This window comes from Camelus bactrianus, chromosome 11 (assembly GCF_048773025.1).
Source record: "Camelus bactrianus isolate YW-2024 breed Bactrian camel chromosome 11, ASM4877302v1, whole genome shotgun sequence".
Classification (NCBI taxonomy): Eukaryota; Metazoa; Chordata; class Mammalia; order Artiodactyla; family Camelidae; genus Camelus; species Camelus bactrianus.
In genome coordinates, this window is record NC_133549.1 from 38,788,539 (window position 1) to 38,811,825 (window position 23,287).

At 37.9% G+C, this 23,287-nt stretch overlaps 2 protein-coding genes across 9 annotated transcripts in view; one reads left to right on the top strand and one right to left on the bottom strand.

Moving 5' to 3' along the window:
* The window catches only part of CFAP43 (cilia and flagella associated protein 43), a 90,101-nt gene extending 85,360 nt beyond the window's left edge, over positions 1 to 4,741 (top strand). For 5 of the 6 annotated variants that reach the window (XM_010970951.3, XM_045507437.2, XM_045507438.2 and 2 more), the window contains 4 exons: positions 1,503 to 1,667; positions 3,305 to 3,385; positions 4,033 to 4,186; positions 4,366 to 4,741. In XM_010970951.3, the coding sequence (XP_010969253.1) occupies positions 1,503 to 1,667; positions 3,305 to 3,385; positions 4,033 to 4,186; positions 4,366 to 4,532 (567 nt within the window). In that variant the 3' untranslated portion in view covers positions 4,533 to 4,741. Of the gene's footprint in view, positions 1 to 1,502; positions 1,668 to 3,304; positions 3,386 to 4,032; positions 4,187 to 4,365 lie in introns of those variants that run through there. The other variant, XR_006720472.2, reaches the window with a different exon arrangement.
* Positions 4,742 to 10,014: 5,273 nt separating this feature from the next.
* Positions 10,015 to 14,438, bottom strand: SFR1 (SWI5 dependent homologous recombination repair protein 1). 3 transcript variants are annotated; one of them, XM_010970954.3, is made up of 4 exons: positions 13,572 to 14,438; positions 12,729 to 12,844; positions 11,722 to 12,132; positions 10,015 to 10,692 (listed from the first exon to the last, which is right to left on the bottom strand). In XM_010970954.3, the coding sequence occupies exons 1-4, from the start codon at positions 13,582 to 13,584 to the stop codon at positions 10,501 to 10,503; spliced, it is 732 nt and encodes a 243-aa protein (XP_010969256.1). In that variant the 5' UTR covers positions 13,585 to 14,438; the 3' UTR covers positions 10,015 to 10,500. The 3 variants fall into 3 exon arrangements, with proteins under 3 accessions (XP_010969256.1, XP_045363414.1, XP_045363416.1); XM_045507458.1 differs by lacking the exon at positions 13,572 to 14,438 and adding an exon at positions 13,202 to 13,565; XM_045507460.1 differs by lacking the exon at positions 13,572 to 14,438 and adding an exon at positions 13,004 to 13,565.
* Between the last annotated feature and the right edge of the window lie 8,849 nt (positions 14,439 to 23,287).

The window sequence follows — 23,287 nt, forward strand, 5'->3', positions numbered from 1 at the left end:
AGCCAGAACTCAGGGTTGGGATATATACAGATCACATATATTTAACTACATATGTATTATTACATCTAGATATCTACATATAGATAATTTATGCCATGAGATTGCTTGAGACCACCTAGAAAGTGGGTAGATAGAAGAAGAGGGAGTTTGGGCAAAAACCCAAAGTCCAACTCTGGAAGATCTGAAGTTAAGTAAGGAGTTAAGGAGACTGAGAAAGAGCTGCCAGTGAGGTAGTAGGAAACCTAGAAACTATGAAAGAAATAGTTCCAAGGAGGAGGGAACCATGCACTATGTTAATTACTTAACAAGAGCAGTCTCAGTGGATGGTTGGGGCAGGAGCTTAATAGGTGATGGCTGAAGAGATAATATGAAGTGGGGAAGTAGAGTCTGGGACTATAAATAAATCTTACAAAAATGTTGACTGAAAGGAAAGCAGAGAGGAGATATGGTACTTCTATAGCAGTGTTTCTCAGCCTTGGCACTAGTGACATTTTGGGCCTGATAGTTATTCGTTGGGAGGAGATGTCATGTGTACTGTGTGAAGTTAATCGGCATCCCTGGTTTCTACCCACTGGATACCAGTAGCAATGCCCTCCTTCAATTGTATCAGCCAAAAATGTCTGCAAGCATAGCTGAATGTTCCCTGGTGGGGCAATATTTGCCCCATGTGAGAGATACTGCCTCAGAGAAATGCTTGACCTTAAGATTTCAAGGCTGGTGATAACAAGATCAAGGGTATGATCATGAGAGTTAGGTGGCTGAGCGAGATAGAGAAAAGATCATCAAAAGTGGGAAATTCAAGGAGCTGAGGCCAAGCAGGGATCAGAAGATGAAAATAATTTTTAAAAAGAGTAACAGTTGTTATAGTCTAATGGCATGAACTTGAAAAAGCTAAGTTTTTTAAGGAGGACAGGGGAAAAATATAAAACATTAGCTGATAGAACTTATGTACAGATTTATTTTAGAGATATAGTAGTTTCACTGCTAGCAATCTGCGGGAACAACTTCATGAAAATATTCCTGAACTTCATGCAGGCAATTTGAAATGAAGTACAAAACATTGGGTGTTTGAATATCATATTTAACCCATTCAGTTTTTTGGCTTTTCTGCTAGCTATCAACCAAATACTGTTGTGCTTATCTGCATTAAACCACAATCCTTTATCTGTAGTGTTAAGAAGCAGGGCAGAGTAGGGGTACAGATGCAATCAGATTGGTAGATTGGTGATGGCAAAAGGAGTTCCTGCCTAAATCATTGACAAAAGTAAATTGGTTATGCCATTCAAATGTATTTTATAATCCCTTCTGTTTAGTAACTATTGTGCTTTATAGTGATCAGATTTTGCCCATGAAGTAATTTTTTAAATATTTGCTACATTTTTAAGAAGATAGAATTATCTCTGTGTTCCAAGTGTTTTCTAAGAAAAGCTTTCAGCTTTAAATATTCTGTATTCTATACAAAGAGTCATATTATATGAATATCAGAATGTACTTTTTTTTAGACTCAAGGACAAAAGAAGGTTGCTAGCATGATGGAAAGTAAAGAGGTCCACAAAGGAATATTTCAGATTGAGTGGGAACATAAGAAAATGGAGATGGAAATGGAAGATCTAAATCAGAAGGCTTGGGATATTCAGATGCTGTTTTTTTCAAGAGATCATCAAAAGGTAAATGCTCTCTGTCTGCCCCCCCAATGTAGTTTTATTAATGTATTCATTCATTCAGCCAATATTTAATAAGAAGCCTCTGTGATATCAAGCATATTCTAAGCCAGTAGTATTTCATAATGTGACTATGAATTCTTTTTCTTCTGGTAGTTTACATTTGCTGTCTCTGGTTCTTCGTGACACATTCCTATTTAGCACATTCAGTAGTATAGTTCTGTCTTGCAATTCTCAAGGGTTTCCTAATTGTCAAATCTAGTGTTCCCTTTCCCAGTCATCACTATACCTCTGTAGCATTTGACCATCTTAATTCTTAATTGCCCATTCTTTTGGCTTTAATCACCCCTGTTTTCTCCTGTTTTTCTTCCAACATGTCAGACTACTCTGCTTCTTTTACCCATTTCTCTTTTGCTTCAAAATGTTAAATACAGCTCTTCTTTTAAGATTCTGCTCTCAGCTCTAGGTTTCTTTCCATGCCTCTCCTTTGATGATCTTTTTCTGACTTTCATGATCACTGCTAAAAGACTCATCCAAGGTCTCTGGATTCCAGTTCAATTCCACTTTCAGTTTAAGCTCTCTGACCCTGACCTCTCTTAAGCTCTATTTCTGTATCCCCCACCTCCCAATAGCTCCTCTTATTTTGCTTATTTCTGTTCTTTCAGTCACTCATTTAGGCTTACAGCTGTTGTGCTTCTTGATTTCTCTCTTTCTCTTGTCTTCTAAGTCTTGCCTAGTTTATCCATTTATTCCCTTATTCTCCCTGCCTACAGTCTTTACCATGCTTCAGTCCTTCCTTTTCAATGGTTTAGAGTATTTTATAATAATCTTCTAAGTGGTCTCTTGTCATTGGGTCTTTCTTTTATCTACTTGATACCATATACAGCTATCAGATTAACATTCCGATTTAGCTCCAATACTGTAACATTACTGCACTGCTCAAACATTTTAAACTGCCTCTTCTTACCTGGCAAATGAATTATGAAATCCTTAGGTGGCTTTCAGTGTCCTTCAACCTATCTTCTCAAATTCATTCCTCGTGTTCCTCTTGCACAGCAGTATTCGCAAACCAAATTGATTTTATTTTCTAGGATTCTACCTCTGTGCCTTTGCTCGTACTGGTTCTTCTGCCTGGAATATCTTTCCTCATTTTTTTTCCCACTTCCCAATCTATCCAGTCCAGAGAAACCACATCCCATCCCAGACCACTTTTATTTGCATATCACTATACATATCTTCTGGCAACTAATCATACTACATGTCCTCTTTTTATTGAAGGCTAGTCATGTTATCTATCTTTGTTATCTACTTCAGTGTCTTTAACTGGGACACTGTTAATATGAGACTTATGTGAGATACTCTCAAAAGAGACACAATAAATATTTGGTGAGTTGAATAAATGAATGAATGAGAAAATAAACTCAAGGCATTTGCAATTATTAATATATAGGTGAGTGTATCAATAGTTAAATAAAAGTAAATATTATGACACAAAAGTCAAATCAATCCTAACTTGGATGGATAGATTTTCTTTATGAAAAACAGCAACTTTCAAAACTAAGATAATCTTTACAAAATTATCTGTTGAAAGAAATAGAGAAAAATATCCCTACATATATTGTGGTTTTTTTTTTCTCTCGAAGTACCTAAATGAACCAAACTATGACACTCTGATTGCCGTTCAGATTGGAATAATGGAGCAAACCATTGCTGTTATAGATAAGGTAGGTCTCAAAGATATTGATCATTATAATCCCAATAGTTGTGAATCATTTGAACAAAGTAATAGTTTTCAAATCATCAATTCAAGTAGAACCTACCAAAGTCTTGGTCTTTTATACTGATACTCAGGATGTAATTAGAAGTCCCTGAATAGTGTCTTTGCAACCATAACTAATGTGGTAAACTGAAACAATTCTTTTAACGTTTGAATTAACCCCTTGGGAGATACCTGAGTGTAGGTAAATTTCCTATTTACATTAGGTTATGATTTATGTAGTAGAAGTGTTGATAAAGTCTTTCCTTGGCATTGTAAAGGCTTTGTTTTACCCTAACTACTTAACAAATGCTCAGTTTTTAGTGTGTAGCATGTATAAGATGAAAACAAAGTAATCTCAGGGCTGTTTTTAAATTTTTCTCTCATTTTTAAGAATATACAAAATTTCTTCTAAAATGTGATATTAACATACCATTCTATCTTTTAACAAATAATTTAAGTACCTGCTATGTGCAGGCATTATGCTAGGCACTAGGGATATGGTGGTAAGATATCTTAATGATAGCAATGTACATAAATTTTAAGAATAATGTCTTTATAAAATATTTTTTTCAAAATTATTTTTGTGGGATGTCATGGGAACAAAAATTTCAGACCCACAAAAAGAATGTGGAAAACTGCAAAAAACTACTTAAAAAGTTGGGAAGGTGCAGCAATCAAAAAGATATAGCAAATTATACTCTAAGCTGCAATTTACGAGAAGAGTTGGTGGCTGTCTCAGAGAGAAAAGACATCTGTAATGCAATGGGTAAGATTTTTTTTTCTTAAATCAATTCTCAATTTCTTTAAAAGTAATCAGAATGCCTAAAATCTATACAGTGGTTATAAAGCTACCAGTATTTTTTCCAAATGTTTAATTGATTCTGAGTGCTATTTCTGTATAGATAATAATACAACTAATTCCTTTCTTCTTCATTTTTGGGATAGGGTCTAAACTGACTTGTGAAAAGATTGCCAAAGAACGCTATGAAAACATGATGCAATACCAAAAGTTAACAAAAATTTCAAGAGAACAAGCTGAGCAAATTTCAATACTACAGGCTGAAGTTGAAAGATTAAGGATGAAAACATTTCCTGCTCTTGTTCAAATGTAAAAATGCTGGCGGGAAACACAAAGCCAAATCAATCACTTTAAAAATAATTTCATTTGGTTTAATGATTTCTTTTTCTTTAATATCAGGAAATTTAAGTAGAGTCTCCTTTTAGTTGCATACTTTTGATGACAAATTGATTTTAGCCTTAATCATTATAAAAATGTTTATCCTGCATGAATAAATGTCTAAAATATTATGAGTTATTTTTATCCAAGAATGAACAAGATTTTTTTTTGCTTTTTTTTTGAGTTATAGTCATTTTACAATGTTGTGTCAAATTCCAGTGTAGAGCACAATTTTTCAGTTATACATGAACATACATACATTCATTGTCACATTCTCTTTCACTGTGAGCCACCACAAGATCCTGTATATATTTCCCTGTGCTACACAGTACAATCTTGTTTATCTAATCTACATTTTGAAATCCCAGTCTGTCCCTTCCCATCCCCCATCCCCCAGCAACCGTAAGTTTGTATTCTATGTCTATGGGTCTGTTCCTGTTTGGTATTTATGTTTTGTTTTGTTTTGTTTTCAGATTCCACATATGAGCAATCTCATATGGTATTTTTCTTTCTCTTTCTGGCTTACTTCACTTAGAATGACATTCTCCAGGAGCATCCATGTTGCCGCAAATGGCGTTATATTGTAGGTTTTTATGACTGAGTTGTATTCCATTGTATAAACATACCACTTCTTCTTTATCCAGTCATCTGTTGATGGACATTTAGGCTGTTTCCATGTCTTGGCTATTGTAAATAGTGCTGCTATGAACATTGGGGTGCAGGTGTCATTTTGAAGTAGGGTTCCTTCTGGATATATGCCCAGGAGCGGGATTCCTGAGTCATATGGTAGGTTTATTTCTAGTCTTTTGAGGAATCGCCATACTGTTTTCCACAGTGGCTGCTCCAGACTGCATTCCCACCAGCCGTGTAGGAGGGTTCCCTTTCCTCCACAGCCTCTCCAGCATTTGTCATTTGTGGACTTTTGAATGATGGCCATTCTGACTGGTGTGAGGTGATATCTCATTGTAGTTTTGATTTGCATTTCTCTGATAATTAGTGATATTGAGCATTTTTTCATGTGCCTATTGGTCATTTGTATTTCTTCCTTAGAGAATTGCTTGTTTAGGTCTTCTGCCCATTTTGGATTGGGTTGTTTGTTTTTTTCTTATTAAATCATGTGAGCTGCTTATATATTCTGGAGATCAAGCCTTTGTGGGTTTCATTTGCAAAAATTTCTTCTCATTCTGTAGGTTGTTGTTTTGTTTTACTTATGGTTTCCTTTGCTGTGCAGAAGCTTGTAATTTTCATTAGGTTCCATTTGTTTATTCTTTCTTTTATTTCTATTGCTTGGGTAGACTGTTCTAGGAGAACATTTTTGAGATGTATGTCAGATAGCGTTTTGCCTATATTTTCAAGAATGAAACAAGATTTTAACTCAGAATGTATTCAACATCTATTTTATTAAGACTTAACTCAATCAAAATTTATTTTCATGATAATAGTATAGAAAGTCTTAAGGACAAAACAAAAATATCCTTAGCCATTACTGGTATTTCTAATTTTAAAAAATAACCAGAAAAGTTATGAGGTTATGTATGATTTTTATCATTTATACTTTTCTGTATTTCCCTTTTTCTTTTGTAAGCATTTCTTTACAACCAGAAAAAAATTAATTCAATATTTAAGATTATTCTCTGTCCTACCGATGAGAACAAGGTGAATTGTTTTATCGAAATCATTTGTAAGTTACAACATATTTTCTTCTGCATAAACATAACACAGTCTTCTCTATTTCATATGTATTGCAACAGAACTTAATTTTGTGCCCTGCTTAATAGAGTTTAGCAAGCAGAAAAGAAGTGTTTTCTCATTTTGTGATATTATGATTTATAATAAGAAATACATATTTGATCTTCAGCCCCATTCTTGGCACAGAGATCCTAAAACCCTTGGAATTTCCTAAGTGATGATAGTGTTGTCTTGTTATGTTAATGAGATGACTATTTGATTGCTCCTAAGGATGGAGTCTGGTTGCCAGAAGAACAAACCACATGATTAGAGGGCTGGAACTTTTGGCCACACCACCCACCCTCCAGGAGGGGCTGAAAGTTGAAGTGATCACCAGTGGCCAATGATTTAATCAACAATGCCTATGTAATGAAGCTTTCATAAAAACCCACAAGGATGAGGTTTGGAGAGAGCATGCATATTCTGAGCCTTTCTTCATACCTTGCCCTGTGCAGCTTTTCCATGTGGCAGCTCTGAGTTATACCCTTTTCTAATGAACTGGTTTTCTAGCAAGTAAAATGTTTCTGAGTTCTGTGAGCTGCTCTAACAAATTAATTGAACCCAAGGAAGGAGGGGGTCATGGGAACTTCTGATCTATAGCCTGCTGGTCAGAAGCACAGATAACAACCTGGGCTTTTGATTGGCATCTGAAGTGGAGGGTGGTCATGTGGGACTTAATTTGAGGAATCTGACACTGTCTCCCGATAGTGTCAGAATTGAATTGAATTGTAGGACAACCAGATGGTGTTCAACAACTGTTTGGTGTGGAGAAACAGACATATACACGAACTTGGCAATCAGAACCCTTACATTTCCATGAAACAGTTTTATCACTTTATTCATGTAGATGATGATAATTAAGTAGTAATGAGAAGATTAACTGGTCAGAAAACTGCTTTGCCTTTCCACAGCCTATGGACTGGTAGATTCCAAGGTGATGCCATTGGAATCATTGACCACAATCTCCAAGTGATGTCAATGTCTCATTGTTCTGCAATTTGCGAAATTGTTAAGTTTAATCCACAGCACCATATCCAATGTACCTACCACTGGTGTAGGTAAAGGAAGACAGCTATATAAAATATTCCATTTAGAAAGAAATTTTTAGAAGATTTAAAATCTTCTATTTAGAAATTGCCGTAACTGATCACCCATATAGTGATCAGTGCTGGATGGGAATGGTAAGGAAAATAAAAGAACCGATGTCATTTTTGATAACTCTCCTTAGTACTAGAATGATTCCTGAAGTAGTCAATTTGGTTGATTAAGCAAGGGGTACCCACTGGTAACATTTCCTACATCCAAGGTCCTTCAAAATTATCTCTGACATTGGCTTGTAGGAGGTGCGAGGATGGACCCAAGGGTGGGGAAGTGTACACTGAGGGGTGCAAATACTGTATACTTAGATGGAACATCAGAAGTTGTCCGTCCTGCTGGCTTGAGTCAACCATGGTTATACTAGGCTTTTTTCTTTTTTTTTCCTGGTGATACAAATTCCATGTCACCTAAATTAGCTGCTAAAGGATCCATGTGCTACTAGCCAAAGCCACAAATTCTACTGGACAATGCTCTGTGGATTCCCAGGTCTTAACAAACCAGTGGTTTCTGCTTCCTAGTGTCCACCCTAGATGATTCTGGCAATGCTCCTTGCTTGAATGCCTCAGCTTTGAGGCATAGGTAGAGTGGAGGTTAATAGGAGCTTCTTTCCCCCAAACTGTATTCTGGTAACAGGATTTTCAACAGGAGAGTTTGGGGATGTTAGCAGGTGCTTTGGAAGGGCACATGGGTCATGCACCCCAATCCTCTCTTGATATGTCCATGGTACTGATTCCTCTCAGCTTCTGCTGAGCTAACAGCAATTATATAAATATAATTTAAAATATTATCTATATTATCAAGGAGTAACATAATTAATTGGGTCAAACATAACATGGCTTTAAGGATAGGACTTAAGAGTATGGGCTCTGTTGCTGGGTTGCCTGGGCTCAAATTATAGCTTTGCCCACTTAAGTTTTACATGACCACTCAGTTTTTAAATAACTAAATCTTAAATTTCCTCATCTTTAAAATTGGGGTGTGGATAATTTCAGTATTCAAACAAGTTAACATACTTTTTTTTCACATAATTTGTCTTTATTTGTATTGAAGTATAGTTGATTTACAAAGTTATTTTCTGGTGTGCAGCATAGTGATTCAGTTACACACACATATCTGTACTTTTTCATTGTAGGTTATTACAAAATACTGAATATATAGTTCCCTGTATTATACAGTAGGACCCTGTTGTTTATCTATTTTATATAAAGATAACATACTTTTAAAACTGGCACAAAGCAAATGCTATGTTAAGTGTTAGATTTCATTTTTATGAATTTAAAATATGGTATTCAGTAGTTCTTAATAAATGTATACTATTAAATGGAGGTGAAATTCAACAGAAATTATTAAAAAGGGGACTGCCTCATGGGCATCCCTAGGTCCCAAACTTTCCCATAGCCCCATCTACATTCCATGACCTACCTTCTCTTGTGGAAGTGCCCACTGAGCTGCTGGAGCCCTAAGCATCAAGCTAATGCCTTGGAAATCTCCATTACTGTAACCCCAACTGCTCCCCAACTCTCCCAGAATCAGACTCCTAATGATGCTTTCGTTCCCCCAAGTGGGTATGTAAGAGGGACACCAGGCGATGTGCTAGTTAGTCTTGAGTAGCTGCAGTCAATTTCAGTACCATCACCAGGGAGATTGCTTCCCCTCCACATTTAGGGCCTCTGGCTGAGTAGCAAGAAGCAGTGGAGGCTGGTCAGCACAAAACGGCACAGCTCCCCAGGGATGCCCACTGAGGAATCCCAGAGCCAGGGAAGGCCCACGTGAGAGCTGGGCCAGTCCTCTTGGGTTCATAGAAGCCAATGACAGTGGCAGTGTCTGGAAGGCAAGACTAGGGGGTAAGGAGGGGTAAGTTACTGGCATGAGCACTAATAACTAGAATGTATGCAAGTGCAGGGTCCTGATATGCTGAACATTAAAAGTTTGTTAGACCGTGGGAGGGGACTGGGCTGAAAGTGAGGAGCACCTGGGGGAGGCGCGGAGCTTAGAGTAGTGGCTGTTTACCAAGTAGTAGGGAAGTATCTTTTTTTAAAGATTGAAAAACACAAAAACAAAAGCTAAGGAAAGCTGTCTTAACCCTTTAAAGGACCCAAGAACAGAAATCCAGAAAGCCCTCACTCAGGAAGATTGGAAACTGGAACCAGGAAGTCACTGATCCACAAAGTTCTCTCTCCATCTATGATCTCTGCCTTTCTCTGTAAGGGCACACACTGCCCTTCTTAAGCACACCAGCTTTTCTGCTTCCAAGTTTACATACAACAGCTCCAGCCACAAAAAGAGATGGGCTTTCTTTTCCTGAGCTTAATTCCAAATTCTCAGGGGCAGCTTGGGTCATATATGTCTATCTATGACCAGGATGACAGATAACGTACAACATGGCAGCCAGAACCCCAACCCAGTGAAGATGGATTTCTGGCTGAGGGGTCACTGTTAATGGAGCAGATGCTAATCTGAACCTATTTCACAGAACAATGTAAAAGGGCTTGTGTGCCATGATGCCTTGAAGTTGGAGATGAGGATATGTGGTTTTATAAGAAATAGATGGTTGTTTCATTAGATGAGATGAGGAATACAAGTAACAAATATTAAGAGACATAAACCAATATAATTTTATTTACCTGAATTTAATTACCTGCTAGGCCATCCAGATGGAAATATATGGTAAATGGATGGAAACAAGGATCATAAACTTAGGAGAGGCAGGGATTTTTAGGCAAGTTCAGGTTTAGACATTCACTAGATGGACTGGTTTTTTTTTTAACATTTAAAACTTTTTACCACAATAAACCAATGTATTAAAACTCATTTCCAGAAATGTCCAAATTATTTTTTTAAACATAATTTAATTTTTTCACATTTGTTTAACTTTTAAGTTTTCTTTGACAAATTTATTCAAAATATTAAATTTTCATTTTAGAACCAAGTTTACATAACACAGGGCCTAAACTGATCCAGGTTCACCAGGATACTTTTCTCTAAGCCCTAATGGTTTATATCTTCCCTTTAAAATGTATAAATGTCTTTTAATTAAGTTGTCATTCACAAAGATATTCTGGAGAAAAAATTATGAATTAAACCCCTATAAACTCTTCCTCATTTCTGTTATAGTGTAGCAATTTGTCGTCTAACCCATAGTGGTCTATCAGCTGAGTAAGGCTTAGTTTCTTGTTCTCCTCAGACATAGCTGACTGCAACTCACAAAGCAACAGCTGGCTACAGCTTCTCCACTTCTTTATTAACAACTGTAACTGAGACAGGTCGTTCTGAAATAGGAAAAAGAAAAACATATATGTATGTCAACTAGATAGTCATCCTAATTTAACTTACTTAATACAAGTTGTTAAATCAGTCGATGAGTAGTAGATTTTAAAGGGTAACACACTTGGACATGAATGGGACTTCTACCCAAGAAAAAAGTAGGATGGTTTTAAGTAGAATGGTTACAGTGTCACTAAAATTTTAAGCCAAAATTCCATAGCTATTTTGTTTGGTCCAATCTCTGGGCCACCCTTAATCTCCAGGAAAAATCAAATCATTAAATAGGGTAAAACAATGTAAAGAAGCAACAATATAGGGGAAAAAAAAACTTTAAAAAATGATGATATTCAACTTAATATTTTTCAACATTCACTATTTCATAAAACCCAAGTCGTTATATTTAGAAAAATCCTAAAAATTCAAGAAAGTAAATAAAACATAGTTTCCATAATTTATTCCACATTGCTGGGAAAGAAGAAGCAATTATAATATATGTGAATGATCCAGATAAGTAAGGGTTACCTTCTTCCAAGTGCCCAAGTTCTATTTATTTCAACCTATCTGGATTGAAATCTAATATATATTTGTTGTTTTCTTAAAGAAAATGCTTGGAACATTTCAGTAACTTGGAGGAACAAAAGATCATTCCTAAAAATACTTTTTATTGTACTCTGTGGCCCATTTTTAGCTTTTTTACTCATTCACTGTCAGCTGTCGCTTCTGTTCTCATTGCACTTGCAACTAATATTTGAAATTTCTAATACTGCTGTGGACTGGAAACTAGAGAGAAAAACTTCAACTGTATATTAAATGAGGGCTAGGACTTTTAAAAAGTTGTATCTGGTGTTTAGAGGCCTCTTCTAAACTATGACTTATATTTGAGTTAAAGTTGCTGGAAGCCAGGTTTCTGGATACTTATCTCTTACTGTGCTAAAATAAACTCATTTTTTTTCTTTTTGAAATTACTTCCCTACCATTTGTCTAAAACTGAAAAAAAAAAAAAAATCAGGCAATGATTCTGAAATTCTTCCTACCTTTGACCTATACATTTTGACTAGTTTTAGCCTCCGAAGAAGGTCTTCTTTCTCCTGAATCTGCTTCACCAATTTTGCTCTTTCTTTGTTTAATTCTTGTTTAGGAAGATTCTCATTCATAAAGTCATTTTGGAGATCAGTGCATGACTCAGTATCTGGTGATTTAGATTCACACACATTGATATTCTTGAAGGTATTTTTCAAATATGGACTTGCTTCAGATTCACTGTCTATGTGTTTAAAATTTTCTTGAAATTCCAAACAGTTTTCTTCTGTTGAAGATGCTGGTCTCTCTGAAAAGGTCTGATCATTTTCTTCACTCTCTACTTTAAGTCGTTTCACCACACTGTAACAGGAATTAAATGAAGATCTAGCTTTCCTTAATCGTTCTCTAAGGGTTGCACTCATAGGCTGAAAAAGGCACCAAAAGTTAATACTCTTAATCAGGAAAAACATTCTTAAATATACTAGAAATCAAGACGTTACATTTCTATGGCAGACACCACTAGATGGCTTTCTGTCTCCATATATCTCAAGTAATCATCACAAAATGCCTTTAATTCCTGGAAACTCCACTAAGTTTTATTCTTTTTATTTCAATTAGTCAGCACCCTTCTAAAACAGTGTTGAGACACTCATCCCAGTAATCACAAATATTTGTTCAGAAATTAGCCCATACCTGACACTGTTCTAGGTGTTTCGGAGTTACGAATTAAGGAAAAGTCCTAGATCTTTCCACAATAGACCTTCATGATATCACAGATTCAAACTTCCTGTTGGAATGTTGTAATAACTTGAAATTAAATGAAAATAATTGAGTCAAGAGAAAATTAAGGGGAGGGGAGGTCTAATACATTCATTATCTTAGGGGAAAGACCTAAATTCTTTGTTAATAAAATTACTTATTAATCTACACATTATGTTAATTAACAATCATCAGTGGGCTTAAAACCACCACTGCCACAATACTTAGAAATACAGAATAGAAAGAATTAAAAATTTCATACTTGTTTTTTTGAACTACTTGTTTGGGGAGGTAGTGGATTGGCACCGGCCTGTGGAGTGCTAGGTAAAATCACAGCTGAGTCTGATGGGCTTCCCATCTTGATATCTTGGCTTAATTCTACGGGGAAAAAAAAATCAAATTAACCCACACTTCGATATATGCCTCAATTTTTATCAAATAATTTTTTATTGTACATAACATCCACAAGTAATCCGGAGACTTCCTCTTTCACTTAGTTATGATTCATTCTTGCACTTTTTGCAGTTTTCCGTTTACCTTTTAAATCATTGTGTTGGTCCACATGGTGACTACTAATTTTTTCATAACTAGCTAGCACCTCATATAAACAACTCCCCTATTTGTTTTTATCAATCAAAATATCCTCAAAAACTGCGATGTGGAGGGGTCATTACTCAAGGATAACAGTGAAAGGAAATGTAACTGAAACCGTGACTCAGAAAAACCTAATCAGACCTCTCACACTTCTCCAAATCCTAAAAGCTGCGTCACTAGAACGAATGACCCTCCAGGCCTGAGGAGTAAGGCGCTCAGGCACAGATAAATTTACTCCAGTCCGCATCGTTTCTGTGGTGAAAAGGAGAGTCAACTGAAGCTTGTTCCTCAAACAAAGGCCATCGACTTTACCAGAGGGGAAAAGGAAAAAACAAGAGGCAGGAGTCCTCTCTCCCCTCCCGCCACTGCAGAAAACCCGCACGAGCCCTCGAGAGACCCCAGCCCTGAGATGGAGTGGAGCGGTGCCCTGACCGCGGAAAGAGAGCGCTACTCCCCTCCCCATCATATCCTCGGAGTCCAGAGCTCAGCCACCCACGCGCCCACACGCTACCTCCCTCCGCCATGCCCAACGCTGCCGAGCGAGCGCGCTGCCGGAGCCGGGAGCCGGGCGTCTCAGAGGCGGGCCCGCGCGCGGGAGGCGGAAGAGGCGCGCGATTGGCCAGGTTGACTGACGCGCGCAGCTGGGCTCCGCCCAGCGCCAGTGAGCGGCGGGACCGCGCGCGCGCGGCCGCGGGCTTTCGCGGGTGTCGAGCGCGCGCTGGACTGAGCTTCCAAACGACGAACAGATCCTGAGAAGGGCGCTCTTCTCTTCGCGGCTTCCCCCTCCCTCCCCTTTGCGTGCTGCGCCTTCCCTCCCTGTTTCCTGGTTTTTGTGTGGGAAGGACTCCTGAGAACGCCCCTCCCGGTCTGGTAGCTCCCGTCAGTCTCGCCTTCGTGCTCCCCACAGCAGAGACCCTTCTTCTGCCGCTACGGGACCGAGGGCCGCGAGGCCGCCTGTGTGTTAAATTTACTGCTTGTAAACTCCAAGGGCAGAGACCGCAAAAGAGCAGCGCCGGGCTAAATGGCCTGTTGAGAATCAAACAGGTTAGAAATCCCTCCAAGAGTCCCGGCGGATGCAGTTGAGCTCATTTCTAGTCTTTGCTGCCGCAAACTCCACGGTCCCGCCGCGGCTTTTCTGCTGAATCTACCTGAAAAGTTAGATTCCTTAGGTTGGCTTCGAATCTTTTCGTCAAATCTGAGAGAAAATGTAGCCCAAGGAAACTTGTAGTGGTGCCACAATAGGAATCAGATCAATCTCTAAATACGATTGGGTTGGTCCAGAACTGGGGTGTCTGAGGCAGAGAGGGCCCTTGCTGAGTAGTGGGCAGCAGCATCCTTCGTCTAAAATAATCCTGGTTTCCTGTGTGGTGAGGTTCCGTTGCTGTGCAAAACAAAGTTAACTCAGTTGGGTGGAGCACTGGGTTTAGGAAAAGACAGTTGAGTAATTTCTGAGTCACATGGAAGTTGGGAGTTTTAAGGGGCCCGTGTTTTGAATCCCGGGGAATGGCCATTTTAAACGTTGACGCTTTTTACTAACATCTGGTAATTATGGCTTAGAAGTAGCCAGGACCCAAAAGAAATGAACTGAGCCCTAAACAGTGGAAAGTAGTTACAGAACCTGAAGACAGCCTAATGCGGTGATTAAAGACGTAAATGTTGGAGTCAAAGTGCCTGGGTTCAAATCTCAGCATCATTATTTTATGTGCTTTGTAATGTAGTGTCTCTGTGCCCCAGTTTCCTCATCTGTTAAGTGGGCATAATAGTATCAACCTCCTAGGGATTGAAAAATGAAAATTCGTGACAGGCAGTGAGAATGGCTGTAGGTATCTAGGAAGCACTCAATAGTTTTCACGTTATATGTGCAGCTATATTCACCACTCATTTGATTTAAAGGAATGCATTATATAATTCTTTCATGCCTTCACTTATCTCCCCCCGCAAAAAAGCCACAGATTTTTTAAAGATGCTGTTATCTGTAGGATCCCTCACAATTTAAGCTATAAATAGCAGAAAACTTGGAGCCTCCACATACAATTAATAATATATTCTCCTAAATTTTTCAAAAAGTATATAAATTAAGCTCAAAGAATTTACAGAATGAAAGTGAGAACTTACAATTTTGTGATACAGGTGTTACTCACCTCAGCAAGCCACAGGTCTCAGTCTGTACATTTGTTTCTCCATTTACTTATCCATTAGCACCAGTTTTTCATACTGAAAAAAGCGGTGATTTGTCCTGAACTAGAAGCACAGTGCACACTCTGCATATTCTTTACACCTTGGGGCGTAAAGTTGGGTTGTTTTTATGATTCCCGAAAATCAGCTGCTCCAAAAGCCTTTTATCATTACAACCTAAGCTTAGAGCTGTGTTTTTACTGGCTGCATAAAGGAAAACATCTTGCCTTGCAATTGTTCTGACTTGCTTACATGAACTGGTATACTAAATGGGATTGTTTTGGCCAGATTTTCAAAGAACTTCAGAACAAGTACTCAGAAGAACCAGTATTTCAGAAATGTGCATTTGGTGACCTACATTTCTGACTTCCATGTGTTGTTAGAATTGAATGATTTTCCCATATACAAGTTTGCATTTTACTTATTCCCGTCACATGCTAAAATGGAAACATACATTTCACTCTCAATTTAGGTAAGGGATCTGGAATATAGTTCCTATACTTTTCGTTGTACCTTTAGATAAAGCCTAGCAACCATTTCCATGTCTTTAAGAACTGAAGTCTACTGGCCTATAAGGAGTTTGTTGTTTTCGATGCAGGACATTGTGTGTTTCATATGAAACTTTTCAGTCTGGGAAAAATACTGCCCCAGAGAACCAGAAGGCAAGGACTCTACTCCACCATAGAGAACAATTTGAGCAATAGAATTCAATGATAATAGTAATTAATACTAATCTAAGGCAGGCTTTCTCTGTGTTTTTAAATTTATTCAATACCCAAGGCTACTGTTAGACGCTTTATTATTCATCAGGGAGTGGTAAAGTGCTTCCTCCGTTTGTTCTTGTCTATGATTATTGTTGGTGGGATGATGACATAAACCTAAAAACCTTTATGAGGTTTTTTTTTCCTTGTTTAATAGCAAGAAGAGAATAGTGAATAGTCCCTTTCTGTCTCTGTCTCCATACAACCAAGGGCACACACACTTTTAAGCCACAATTTAAAATTTTATTGCTGTAGATTTTTTTAAAAAAATTCTTGGCTTTTGCATTACTTTAAAAATCTTAACAGTAATCTCAGGGTGACCTAAATTTCTTTCCATTGACTTTTCGGTATTAACAAAAATGTTCGTATCATGTAGACATAGTATCCACAGGTATTCTTTAAACAAAATATAAATACACACTTAAAACCAGAATTAAAATCCACTTGAGTGAAGAACTTTATAAAATCCACATGATAAAGTTGATAAGTCCATTAGGACAAGTTAAACTAAGTGTATAACACTTAAAAGAAAGTCTAGTAAATTCTCTCAACTGGCTTTCAGTATTTCTTATGACATTTGTATATAAGTTGAAAATCACCTTCAAAATCTCTCCTCTGGGTTTCTCTTGTCATGAATTCAAGTCTCAATCTCATAGACCTAGCCATGGTGAAGAAGATGTGTTTTAGTGCTCCATCATCTCATAAATTTTCCTTTGAGTAATTGACAAAATATTTCTGTTTCTTTTTTCTGTTACCTAAATATCTCATATGGAATTCTGTAATGTGTGATTGATTCATCTGTAGAGACTATTGAAGACTTTGATATCAAAGGGTGACCTTTGAGGGTAAACTGTATAATCATCTTTAGGATTTTATTTTGAACTTCAAGATGAAGGAGCCCTTTACTTAGCTCTTAGGCATGCCTGAGAGGTTGCCTTACTGAGTAGGATGACTACTTCAAGCATGGAGATATGGGGAAGGTCAGTAGTATTAATGTGATTTAAAAAAAAAAAAAACTGTTCACCACGAGGCAACCAGAAAATTTATCTGGTAATTAATATTGAGGGTAATATGCTGAACAAGAATCGAAAGAGCTCCTTTCACCTGAAGTTCCTGTCCTTTTATTCTATTAGCTCTGGCATTTTGTCAGGTCCATTAGAGACTAGGGAAGCAAGAGTGGCTGTGATTCACTGCTGTTAGTGGGGTGTGTTCTCTTGAAGAAGAATAGAGTGATTCACATGAAATTAATAATGGTGAGGAAGAGGGTAGGGTGTGGGTGAGTGGGAGGGTCATGGCAGAGGAGTTAGATTGTGGAAAAGTAATGGTAATAAAAGTATTGCTCCAGGCCACATCTTTCTTAGATCCTTTATTAACTCAGAAATGTCACCCCTGCATTCATTTGGAGAAAAAAAAGGCAATAGATGTCAGCAAATCCTTAAGCAACAGAACATGTCTTATAATCATCTTTAACCACCTGAAGTTTGAGAGATAACAACTGCCAAGATAATTTCACAGTATTGAAATCTGTTTGAAGTGCCGGTGAAGTCAACTCAGTTTTCTACTCTTGCCTCTCATTACTGTTTTAGTTTTGAGAATATAAAAGGTTTCTTTTTGGTGATGCTTTTTTAAGATGGGGGGGTAAGAGTGTCTATGAGTACGAGGAAAATAAGGAGTTAAAAGACCATTCTGCCATGTTCTGTTGAGCTTTGGCTTCTGCTCTTCCTCCCCTTGGCAAACTTTGATGCTAAGTATAGTAAGTAGAGAAAATCTGTGAATCAGCCTATAACCAGGAATTTTCTGGCCCAGTTCAGGATCTGAGAGCTAGACTGACACTTAATCCCTTTCCCACCACTGTCAAAGACAACGTAAAATGTCTTAGATTTTCATCATGGACCTTTATGAACAGTACCATACCCACTGAATGCAGAAACCCTGACAGAGAGGTCTGAATCCCCAGGGAGGATCCCTTGGCGAGGCATGATCAAAGGTGGGGGAGGCAGCTTGAGCAAAGTCATTTCTTCCTTGATCCTCTCCATTCCACCTCCAAGGTCATGCCTAGCGCCCATGTCTCCTGCACTGTGTCGTCTAAGTTATACTGCTTGTCAATAACGTCAACATTACTCAGCTCTCCATCTCTGCCACACCTCTATAGCTGCTAAAAAACAATGTGAGAAGTTTAATAATGATTCTGGTGGCCCACAATCAGCAAATGATATCACTATTTTTTATAGTGAAAAATATCTTTCCCATGGATAGGATCCCGGAAATGAAACATACAATACAGCCTACATTCACCCTGACGTGGTTCTCCAAGATTTCACCCAGCTATTTAGACTTTAAAATTAAGACAGATAATACTTTTCCTTTAACAGTGTACACCTTTAGCTCAAACTCTTCCCAACCCTTCCACCTCCCAAAATTTCCCCTTTGTGCCACTCTGGTTATTATTATAGCAGCTCTCAAGTACCTAATCATCTCAATTATTTTTCACTTGATGTAAGTGACTAGCTCTGAGTCAAATTATCCATTTCTTACAGCTGCTTTCAGACTTTTATTTTTTTTAATCAAGAGAGAGTTACTTAATTGTTTTCCAGTACTCCATAGTACATGGGAATGATGGCTTACTCTATCCCCATTGTACTGTTAACTCTCTTCTTTACACTCTTTTGTAACCTGTGAATCGATGCCCTTTTATAAATGCTGGATATTGAAAACTCAACCTTTGTGTTGCTGAAGATCTGCTGTAAGTGCAGTTCATACCAAGTGCAGGGATAACATTTAGCAGCAAAGATGGTCTTGAATTTTGAAAGCCTGTCACTTGGCAGATAGCAAAGAACACAGATTTGGGTTTTGGTGGCAGGCAACTAATCACATCCACATTTGTTAAGCAAATTTCTATGAAACTATAAATTATAAACCACCCATACATTTGAAAAAAAAAACAAGCATTACTACAGGTTGGCAATATCTGAAATGCTTTCCTAGCCTAACACTAGGCCATTGAAATAGGGTATTTTGAACCTGCATGTACAAGTTTAAGATTTTTGTAAAGCTGCCAAATCTTTAATATAACAATAATTAGCATAAAGCTTGTGCAATTAAGCTGCCCCAAAAGGAATGAGTTTGAATCTTTGGCAAGATGTTCCTCTTTTTAAAAAAGCAGTTTCCCAGTACATACTATTTTCACTTAGAGCTGTTTTATTCAGGTTTTGAAAGTATGTAAAGCTGACCTTGTTTCATTCCAATAATCGTGAAGGTACTGGGTATTGACCCAGGACCTCATGCATACTAGGCTAACACTCTACCACTGAGCTACAGCCCCCTCCCCCAAGCAATTTGTTTTTAGGATAAATCAATCAACCAGTTTCACCCAGCACTACAACCCTGTCTGCTATGAATATTTTCCATTTTTATAGTTTGAAAGAATCAGGCTTACTGCTCCCCTCAATCTGGATAGAATTCTTCTGTACTCAGAATGGGATTAAGTCCCCAAATTAAACTCTAGAAAGAGAATTCATTTCAGAAAAAGAAATCCATAGATATCAAACAGTAGATGCAGTGAGCCAGTACCTGAAGTGACTTGATTTTAAAGAGTGAAAAATAGCATGTTATCACAGATTTGAAAGACTGCAGGTGAGAATTATGTAGACTATTGAGAATACCTATGAGGCTGAAATTGGACATTTACACACTAATTAGCAGCTCTCAAGGCAAGCCTTCCAAGCCCATCACCTTTCAATCAATAACTGCTGAAGCTAAGATTACAGGAAGCTTTCCTGGACCACTGCGTTTGTAGCTGAAGCTAAGATTACAGGAAGCTTTCCTGGACCACTGCATTTGTAGCTGAAGCTGTCCTCAAGAGCTCAAAATTCACAGCCAAGAATTATGTAGGAGAGTAAGGGAAGGGAGGGAGACATCTTTACTGTATGTGTCTTTCCCTTAAAAAAGCAAAACAAAACTTGTATTTTAAAGCACTATTTTTTATAATGAGATTTCTGATTATAGGCTTGTTTACTCCATACCACAAATTATCCTACAGGTTTAACCTGGGTTTTGAGGTCTAAATAGCAGATCAAACACCACAAAAACTGAGCCCATTTAACTGGGGTTGAATTCTGAGCATATCATGATTTCTTAACAAGAAATGCATTCTTCATATTCTTAAGACCCTTTGATAGAATCGACTACAAAGGATTATGGAAGTTCGAGATTTTATGATTAATGAAGATGTAAACATGCATGATAGACATAGGTATACTTTCTTAGGACTGATAGAGTATTGTAATAATCAGGTTAAATTTGATTATATTTTGTAAGTGAGATAAGCCACATTTTACAGTTGGTGAAGTTTTAAATGAGTAAGGCTGTAAAGCCACAGACCTCACTCACTTGATCTTTCTTTGGCCTTCCAAACCTTTTCTTTGCTGATTTTTGTTGCCGTATGCAGTGAGTTGAGAATGAAATGGGCTGTGGTCACAAATTGTGAAGGTGAGGTTGCTTAAATCTGTACTAAACATGACATAATCACGGGTTAGTTTAAATTGGGGAAAATGGGGAAGCCATTTGGGATTTTTATTTGAATACAAGTTTGGTGAATACAAATGACCCACATTGATGTTTACAACTCTTTTTCTCTGATTCACCCATTTCAATGGAAATTATGGCTGCAGCAGGGGTTCAGACTGAATCAGAGCAGCGAGTTCTTTATTGACCCTACCACTGACAATTATCGAGCTATGTGACTGGCAGGTTCAGTTAAATTCTATGGCCTCATTTTTCTCATTTATGACCTTATCAAAACTACCGTTATGATGATACTGTGGAAGATGTACTGGTGCTGAAGATGGAAAAGTAAATATATATTTTTAGGAGTTTACAAAATCCAAGGACACGTAAATTCAATCAGTGCCAACCCTGGGGAAAATTGTTACATGGAGGACTTTTTTCTTCAATGACCTTTCCTTCCTCTTAGCAGCCCTCCCACATCAGCTGAGTCTCACTCTCCCAAGCCCAGGGTAGGCTCACTCCCCTGACCCACCACTTGCCATTGCAGGACACACTCCTGCTTTACTCTGCTTGCTTTTACTGTCATCTTCTGGAACTCAAGCCCTTGCCTTTATTAACATTTGATGCTTACCTGTAGATACTCAACAAATGTGTTTTTAATGGATAAATGTAAGGGTGAATGGGTTAATTATTTAATTAGTAACCCAAAAGGTGAGAATTCCAAACAAGATAAGAAGAGTGACAATGTAGCAGTCTAATACAGGGAGGGACAGAAGGAGTATTAACAGGTGTCAGACCTTTTATTGTGCCCTTCAAATTACTGACAAATTATTCAATGTATCCCTCTTTAAAAAGATAAATGATGATAAACTAAATACGGTCAATACAAGTGAAATGCCTAGTGACTTTAATGACATGGTGAATGAAGACTGAGTTTTGGGAAAAGCAGTTGTAAACCCCCCAGGCAAAATCCTGTATTTTTAAAAAGATCTTGCATTGGTGGTGGGAATGTAAAATGGTACAGCCACTGTGGAAAACAGTGTGGTAGTTCTTCAAAACACTAAGCATGGAATTACCATATTGTGAGACAATAGAAAAAAATGTATGTTGGTCTCTGCGCACCCCCAGACCCTCATTTCTCTAGAGAGGAGAGGAACTGGAAATGGTGTTAGTAACTGATCAAGCCTACATAAGAAAGCTCCATAAAATCCCAATTAATAGGGGGTTCATAAAGCTTTCAGGTTTATGAACACATCCACATACCAGGAGGGTGACACACCCCAACTCCACAGGGACAGAAGCTCCTGTGCTCAGGACCCTCCCAGATCTCACCCTATGCATCTCTTCATCTGGCTGTTCATCTGTGTCCTTTATCATATCCTTTAATAAGCTGGTAAACTTAAGTGTTTCCCTAAGTTCTGTGAGCTACTCCAGCAAATAATCAAATCCAAGAGGAAAGAGGACATGAGAACCTCCAATTTGTAGCCAAATGTGTCAGAAGTTGTAGGTAACCTGGGGGCCTACTAATAGCAATTGGCATCTGAGGTGGGGGAACAGTCTGGTGGGACTGAGCCCTTAAACTGTGGAATCTGATGTTATGTCCAGGTAGACAGTGTCAGAATAGAGTTAAATCATAGGACACCCAGCTGCTGTCACTGAGAACTACTTGGTGTGGGGGAAAAAACCCACTGTTTAGTGACTGAAAGTATTGTGTGCACGGTAACGTGTGAGAGTAAGGAGAGACACAGGCAGAAAGGTTGGATTTTTTTTCCTAAAACACATATGATCCAGCAATTCCATTTCTTGGTATAAACCCAAAAGAACTGAAAGAAGGACTTGAACATATTTGTACACCAATGTTCATAGCAACATTATTCACAAATAAACAAAAGGTGGAAACAACCCAAATGCCCGTCAGCAGATGAATGTATTAAACAAAATGTGGTATATACATACATGTATTACTCAACTTTATAAAGGAATGAAATTCCAATATATTTAGCAACATGATGAACCTTGAAAACATTATGCTAAGTGAAATAAGGCAGACACAAAAGGGCAACTTATATAAATCTATTTATATGAGATACCTAGGAGAGTCAAATTCATAGAGACAGAAGGTGGAATAGTGGTTACCAGGTGCTGGGGGGAGAGGAGAATAGAGAGTTTTTGTTCAATGGGGACAGAGTTTCGGTTTGGGATGATAAAAAAAGTTCTGGAGATGGATGGGTGTGGTGATAGTTGCACAACAATGTGAATGTACTTAATGTTACAGAAAATACACTTAAAAATGGTGAAGATGGTAAATTTTATTTTATGTATATTTTACCACAATCTCAAAAAAAATCTCCAGAGAAGAATATTCTCTGGCATAACTAATATCCATATTGAACAGTGTCTCTTTCGGGAAAACTCAAATCTAAAGCTTTCAACTGCATGTCGTATGATTTCTTATGGTTGCTTCTGTCATTGGACCGAAAAAGGCTACTTTCACCGTGGTGGAAACAAGCACTAAGATGGTCTGCCATTCTGGTTGATGCCACCAGCCCTCTGGAAGTGGTACTTTTGAGTTGCTTTGTTCACGATGGGTTAGGTTTTAACAGGTTTGTCTTTTTTGTCCTTTACCCAATCCTCGTGTGAAAGACAGCATAATTTTCAGTCTATGTGGCCAGGGAAGAGAGTAAAGGTTAAATCAGGTCCATGGAAATCCAACCATAACTTCAGCTTCAGGGAAACAAATCAAGTAGTTAAACAAGAAGTGAGTATATGTTGGGCTACATTTAAA